Source organism: Centroberyx affinis, unplaced genomic scaffold, assembly GCF_046629955.1.
Source record: "Centroberyx affinis isolate AG114_WGS23_722 - 3 ecotype Tasmania unplaced genomic scaffold, CSIRO-AGI_Caff_v1 ptg004413l_1, whole genome shotgun sequence".
Lineage (NCBI taxonomy): Eukaryota > Metazoa > Chordata > Actinopteri > Beryciformes > Berycidae > Centroberyx > Centroberyx affinis.
Genome location: NW_027282092.1, coordinates 5,001 through 12,486, shown reverse-complemented (window position 1 = coordinate 12,486; position 7,486 = coordinate 5,001). Strand labels below are relative to the sequence as shown.

The 7,486-nt window shown below is 44.3% G+C and overlaps 1 protein-coding gene across 1 annotated transcript in view; it reads left to right on the top strand.

Annotated features, from left to right (window-relative positions):
* Positions 1-1,407: 1,407 nt before the first annotated feature.
* LOC139665000 (myelin regulatory factor-like protein) overlaps positions 1,408-7,486 on the top strand; it is a gene marked incomplete at its 3' end in the record, with an annotated part of 10,842 nt that continues 4,763 nt past the window's right edge. The window contains exons 1-8 of the mRNA XM_071543934.1: positions 1,408-1,510; positions 3,078-3,171; positions 4,114-4,175; positions 4,900-5,401; positions 5,486-5,644; positions 6,361-6,556; positions 7,098-7,174; positions 7,263-7,373. Coding sequence (XP_071400035.1) covers positions 1,408-1,510; positions 3,078-3,171; positions 4,114-4,175; positions 4,900-5,401; positions 5,486-5,644; positions 6,361-6,556; positions 7,098-7,174; positions 7,263-7,373 — 1,304 coding nt within the window. The remainder of the gene's footprint in view (positions 1,511-3,077; positions 3,172-4,113; positions 4,176-4,899; positions 5,402-5,485; positions 5,645-6,360; positions 6,557-7,097; positions 7,175-7,262; positions 7,374-7,486) is intronic.

The following is a 7,486-nucleotide window of genomic DNA, read 5'->3' as shown; positions in this document are numbered from 1 at the left end:
TTAATCTTTTTATCTGATTATCTAAACAGCACATGGACAAGCTACGGTGGCCCTGAAGTGTGAAACACAATGACACTTCACAAAACAAATGAACAAAACCGAAAATGTTGTTGGGTTTTCAGTTTTAAGTTGTTTTGTGAAATGTTGTGTTTTACACTTCAGGCCCTTCAGCCACAAATCAGATCTCTATCTGTTCAGGTTCCATCAGAGCTTCAACACTGGACCAAGGTCTGGTTCTGTCTAAACAGGAAAGGAGCTCTCCAGTTCCTCCGTGTTGTTTGATTGGTCGAGTGAGGAGGGTCTGCTGATTGGCCACAGAGTCTGAACGCGTTACGTGAATCAAGTTCATGTTCGTTTGTTTCTACAGACCAACATGATCAGTTATTCCAATGATGTGTGGAATAACTGATCAATCAGTTGATCCATGCGGAAGTTAGATGGCTTTTCATGATAAGCCCCGCCCACTACCGCCCCCCCCCCCCCTTTGGCCAATCAGTGTGGAAAGTTAATCAGTCCTTCTTTGTCCCATAACCAACCTTTCCACAAAGTTTGGTGCAAATCCATTTATAAGTTCTGCTGACAGACAGACAGACTCTCTGACCTCCTGCCACTGCTTTCAGTTTTATTATTAGATTTTCATAAAGGCATTAACTTCTGTTTTTGTTTTTTTTCCTCATATAACTCACACCAGTCTGACACTAGAAACTAGGATTTCTACTTCTGAAACTGTTCAGCTGGTGAATCTCCTCTGGTTTCACATTCTGGTTGCTCACATTATGTTTCAGTGATTATGTTACCGGTTCTTTTATATTTATTTGCATCTGATGCTCATTCATTCATTCAACCTTTATTTAGATCTCAGAGATCATTGAGGGTAAACCCTCATTTACCCTCATTTACAATGATGCCGAGAGTACAGAGTAAAATACTCATACAAATAAACAACCAACGAGAAAACAAATAAACAAACAACAACAGAACACAACCAAACACAGTTAAAAACATCCATGAGTGGTCCAGTTTGCAATTATGGTTTTAAATTGACCCAAATGTACAATTGTGTCCAGTTTCAATGCAAAGTGTTCAGCTGTGTGCAGCACAGTGTTTGTAGGCGGGACTTTGAGCATTAGCCAATCACTTGAACGAGTTGAATAGTGACTATAGGACCAATTTAATAAAGAAGTAATATATGATGGCAAGTTGCCATTAATGGCTTTATAAATAAAGAGAAACCGATGTCTGTCACGTCTTACTGTTAGAGATGCACCACCCAAGCTTTTCATACAAGAAGCAATGAGTGATAAACTGATGCTCATGTGAAAGAGTCTCCCTGTTTTCAAAGCAGAGAGACGGTTGGATCAGTGAAGAGTCTGAAACTCTGCTGCTTTTCAGAGGAAGTGAGGCAGCATGGAGGCTGCAGGCCGGCTGCCGCTGGACGTCCTGGGAGAGAACGAGGCGCTGCAGCAGTTCTTCAACGGTGAGACGCTTCCTGCATCACATTACAGCTCCTGTTCACTACATGTTAGATATATATACTAAATCACTGGTTCTCAACGTGCGGTCCGAGTACCACCAGGGGTCCTTGAGGGGGTTCCAGGGGTTCATTTACAAGAAGTGAACTCAACCAGAGAATGTAGGAGAATGTCTGTTCTGATCATAGTTTCTCTTTGATCTCTCTGCCTGCAATACAGACAGTCATGGAGCTCTGGACAAAATCATATCTAACAGCAGTGATGGAAGAAGTACTGAGATGTTTTACTGCAGTAAAAGTATCAATACAACAAAGTAAAGATACTCCATTACAAGTAAAAGTCCTGCATTCAAAATCTTACTTGAGTAAAAGTACATAAGTATTGGCAGCAAAATGTACTTAGAGTATCAAAGTAAACGTACTCATTATGCAAACTGTCCCCATTTAGAGAGTTATATTTTTCATAAATTATTGGAATATTAATACTGATTTATTGACATACATGTACATGTAAGCAGCATTTTAAAGTTGTCAACGTGAAGCTAATCTTAACAATTTAGCTATACTTTTGGGTAGTCTAATCTATAACAATGCTATTTTATAGTTATTTTATAAAGATGATCAAATGTTTTAAATATAAATGATTGATCCGAAAAGTAACTAGTAACTATAGCTGTGAAATAAATGTAATGGAGTAAAAAGTACAATATTTCCCTCTAAAATGTAGTGGAGTATAAGTACAAAGTAGCATAAAATCGAAATACTCAAGTAAAGTACAAGTACCTCAAAATTGTACTTAAGTACAGTACTTGAGTAAATGTACTTAGTTACTTTCCACCACTGTCTAACATTAAAAATATGTGGGTCACATGGGGGTCCGTGGCCCTAATGTGGACCACATTAGGAGTCCTTGGTATGAAACAGGTGGAGAATCAGTGGCCCGTCTGTTCCTCCTCCAGCTCTCTGCAGCTGTCCACATCTTCCAGTGAATTTTACATTAAATTAGAAAGTAAACAGTCAAACATTAAGGGCAGTTTAAGGAGGTTCAGATGGGATCTCCTCCATTAATAACTCCATAATATTAAGGGGATTTTGCATGAATTAAGGGGTGAATGAATGTAAATTAAAGGTTATTTTAAAGGGATTACTGGTTCGTAGAGAAACCCAAACAGGCATCAGCTGTTCTGATTTGCTGTGGGAGTCGACAGAGTTGAAAATAAAGTGTGAAGAGTCAGCAAAGAAAGACGAGAAACAGACTGAAGATCCAGCAGGGAAACCGTTTCTCTCCTTTCTGTTTAATCGTTTTATTATTGAATCCTCCATGTTCTGCCTGCAGACAGTGAGGAACAAACAGTTTTATATTCATCAGCTACCAGTGGGTTAACAGGCCATGGCTCTCACACACACACACACACACACACACACACACACACACACACACACACACACACACGCATACTGTAAATGAGATAATCGTCCTTGACCGTATAACAACCAGAAGAAGATAAGGAACCAGATAACACACACCAGCTCACCCTGTGTGTGTGTGTGTCTGTGTGTGTGTGTGTGTGTGTGTGTGTCTGTGTGTGTGTGTGTGTGTGTGTAGGTCAGGATGTGAGTGGTGTGTTAGAGAGCTCAGTTGCCGTGGATACCAGCATCCTGGAGCAGTACCTGAGCAATGACATGGACCCCAACAGTTTGTAAGTCACACACACACACACACACACACACACACACACACACACACACACACACACACACACACACGATACGACACAAAACAATACAAAATGATATGAAACGATTCAATTCAATTTGAGTCGATACGAAACAAAACAAAACAAAACAAAACACTGCAAAACAAAACAAAACGAAACAAAAAGAAACAATCTGTTACGAAACAATACAACAAAGTCTGACTGTGCAGAATTATTTATTTCTGAGACACAAATCTTTCTAGCGATGCCATTGGCTGCTAGAATGTAAGATAAGATAAGCTGAGATAAGATGAGAAGCACTTTATTGATCCCCTTGGGGAAATTCAGGAGCCACAGCAGCAACTGACAAACTGACGAGCTGATATCACCATTCATGTTCCTGACAGCAGAATAACATGGAGCTGATATCACCATTCATGTTCCTGACAGCAGAATAACATGGAGCTGATATCACCATTCATGTTCCTGACAGCAGAATAACATGGAGCTGATATCACCATTCATGTTCCTGACAGCAGAATAACATGGAGCTGATATCACCATTCATGTTCCTGACACAACAGACAGACTGACACATTCTGTATTGAGATGTATTGAGTTTCAATATATCGTCCCTTCTTTACCTGTAATGGTTTAAAACAGTTTGTTTCAGTGTTGTGCCGTCAATCATTTTGGTCTTTTGTAAAGACACTTCAGTTCAGAGCTGAATTTAAAGACTCGTCCCAAACAATTTCATAGAAATTATCTTGAGTTACTCAAAGTTTTCTGTCACTTTACATGAAGCAGTGTGACGCTTCTTAAGCACATTATAATATTACAATATTTACATTCCACTACATGTACAGAACTGAGGGAGCTGTTTACCAGATACTGACACTTCAGACCAATCAGCTCTCACATGTTTGTTTGTTTGTTTTTTCCCAGCATGCTCCCTGAGTCTCCTCCTGACTCGAGCTCGGAGGCCTGCTCGCCTCCTCAGGTTCCAGGTGTGTTGTTGTTGTTTTAGATCTTGGTTTGTCAGGAAGTGACGGGAACGTTTTGTTGAACTGCACATCTGAACCGACTGGTGGATCATTCAGAAGTGTAAACCAGTAGAAGAAGAGGAAGTTAAACCAGTTAGGGAGAGAAAGGCAGATATTTTATTGGTTGGAGTTTTTATTTATTATTATTATTTTTATTTACGCCTCCTTGTACAGTATGATGTCACCATTAAAGATACAGTGTTTTCCAGGAAGAAAAAGTGATAAGATTTTGATATGAAAATTCAAGAAAATAACAATTCTGAACATTTTTTGGTGTTTATTGTTGGCTAGGTGTTGGTATAGTGTAGTTATATAGTGGTAGTTGTTTTTAAGTTACCATAGTGATACTAGCTAACTAGCGTAGTTGCTACTTGGCATTGAGCGCAGTATTGCAGCCATGTGGTAGCTAGTTAGCTACTAGCATGAATGAAGCGAGCTAGTGGCAGTGTCACAGCTGAGCTCTTCAGTTCAAAGTGTTTCTTCTTCCCAAACATGCTGCTGAGCTAACGCGGCTAACAGATAGCTGCTAACAGATAACAGCAGCGCCTCGAATGCCCCGCCCATCACACATGACATCATATCCTTTTTCATCATTGGTAACTTGCTGGGCAGAATCGGACGTGACGGCCTTGAGGCAGAAAACCTGTGAACCAATCACACGACAGCTAATGCACTTCTCTGTTGCCAGACTTCCACTACGATCCTCCTCATTGGTCCAACCGGCCGACCAACCAGGAAGCGTTCCAGCCGCCTCCCGCCGCCTCGTCGTCCTGCCGCTTTAAGGACCGAGGCCCCGCCCCTGCCTCGGGCCCCGCCCCCGGCCCCGCCCCCGCCTCAGGCCCCGCCCACCCTGAACTGCTAACCCACGCCCAGCTCCGCAGCATGGGGCTCACTAACACCCCCGGCCCCGGCCCCGGCCCCGGCCCCGGCCCCGCCCCCCACACACACCGGCACACACACCACTCACCTGAACACACACACTTCCTGAGTCCGGAGAGCTACGCGCAGGTTTACACCCCCCCCACCCCCCCCGTCCACGAGCCCCTCCCCCTGCCCCCCTCCTCGCCCCTCCCCCCTCCCCCTCACCCGCCCTCCCCGGACAGCTTCCCCGGACCCCGCGGCGGCTCGGCCCCGGTCCCGCCGCCCCCCCACGCCCGCCCGCCGGCCTCCGCTCCCGCACGGCATCCTGGGTAAGACGCCGCCGGTCACTCAGACGTTTAGCTTCGGTCAGGCCGTCCGGTCCGAAGTCTGAAGTCTCTCCGTCCGTCCCGCAGGAAGAAGAGGAGGAGGTCCGGGTCCGAGGAGCCGCCCGGAGGAGCCGACGCCTCCTGCTGCGACGGGGGCGGCGGCCCGGGACCCTACCAGCTGCTGACCTGGGACCAGTACAGACCGGACCGCTGGAGCGAGCTGTACGACAGCAGCTTCCACACACTGTGAGTACAGACAGCAGACAGGAGATCAGCCCACAACATTATCCTCACTTTCAATTTTGTATCAAATCATTTGCAAACAGCCAATCGTAGCTGACAAGAGATTTTAGAGAAATTGTTTTTAAGGTCACACTGTTCATGAACTAATTTTTACTAATGCATTTACTAACATGAATTAAACATGAATAACAACATTAACAAAGATGAATGAATGAATGAATGAAACTTTATTTATATATCATAGTCATAGCAAGTCAAACATCAAATGCTAAATAAATCAAAAGTGCTGAACATAAAAAGTGAGAATAAGAGTAAGTTAAAAAAGAACATGAGTTTAAATATACAACATGGAAATGAATAAATATAATATAATAAAACTAATAATAAAATAAGAAATAAAAAATAACAGTAAAAGTGCAAGTCGAAATAAGATCACTTCATGTTAAATGCACAGGAACAACTGCAATGTATTGTCTAAATTGAAAGTTGTTAATAAATGCATTAATGAACACTTAATGTAAAGTGTTTTAAAAATTCAGTAAGGTGTTAAAATATGTAATAACTTCATCACATGTCATTTCTACTGGCATTATTTCACCCATTTTAAAAACGATCAAACAGGATCACATTATGTTTCACCATAAAAAAAACAAACATTTGATGTGGAATGAATCTGAAAACCTGAAATGAGGATCAGCCTCTTGTCTCTGTGGCTGCAGGCCGCCTCCTGCCTACCATGTGGACACCGACAAGGGCTTCAGCTTCTCCGCGGCGGACGAAGCTTTCGTCTGCCAGAAGAAGAACCACTTCCAGGTCACGGTTCACGTCGGCGTGGCCGGAGAGCCGCGATACGTCCGGACCGCCGGCGGGCCGCAGGAGGTCGAGCGCTTCCTGCTCCGGGTGTTCGGGGTCAAGGTCAGATGATCAGATGAAACGCCGTGGATCTGTGTGGGGAAACTGAGCTGAAGTTCATCCAGATAATGTATTATGACAGAGAGGGACCTGTGTGAACTGTGAGGACTTCATTACCCAGAAGTCCTGTGCGGTCAGTCAGCTGTGTAGCACACGCTCGCTGCTTTTTAGGAGACACTTTTGGATTTGAGGCTGCCAAGTATACCCAGCTGCAGCCTGCGGAGCGGGGCGGGGCTACTGATCGACCCTGTAACCCCGCCCATTGATGATTTCATTGGTTTAGAGGTGGAAACAGGGGCGGGACTACAGATCGCCTGTAATCTAAACTGAGAAAGCAGTGCTTTGTTTACTTAGTGGTAGTTATTCAATTTAGTTTCCTACCGTACAAATATTCACATAACATGCTTTTAAACATTAGCTGGCAGTAAACCCACAAACCTGGTCTGGGATTTAGTTTCTCTTCACTGTTGTCAGTTTGTTGTTGGGAGGAAACAGGAAGTGCAACGATAACAGGTCTGTGCTCTTCCTGTCTCCCTCCTCCCAGCTGGAAGCCCCCGCCCACCAGGTGACCATAGAGCAGTCCCAGTCCGACCGCAGCAAGAAGCCCTTCCTCCCCGTCAGGTAGGTAACCGTGGCAACAGCCCTGCCAGGTTCCAGGTTCGAACGCTGAAAAATGTTAAAATATATATAACCCCCCCCCCCCCCACAGGGTCAGTCTGCCCGGCGACAAAATCACCAAGGTAACGCTCGGCCGGCTGCACTTCAGTGAGACGACCGCCAACAACATGAGGAAGAAAGGCAAACCAAACCCTGACCAGAGGTGAGAGAGTGTGTGTGTGTGTGTGTGTGTGTGTGTGTGTGTGTGTGTGTGTGTGTGTGTGTGAGCAAGTAGATGAATGAATGAGTGACCAGTGGGTGAGGAGAACTACCTGC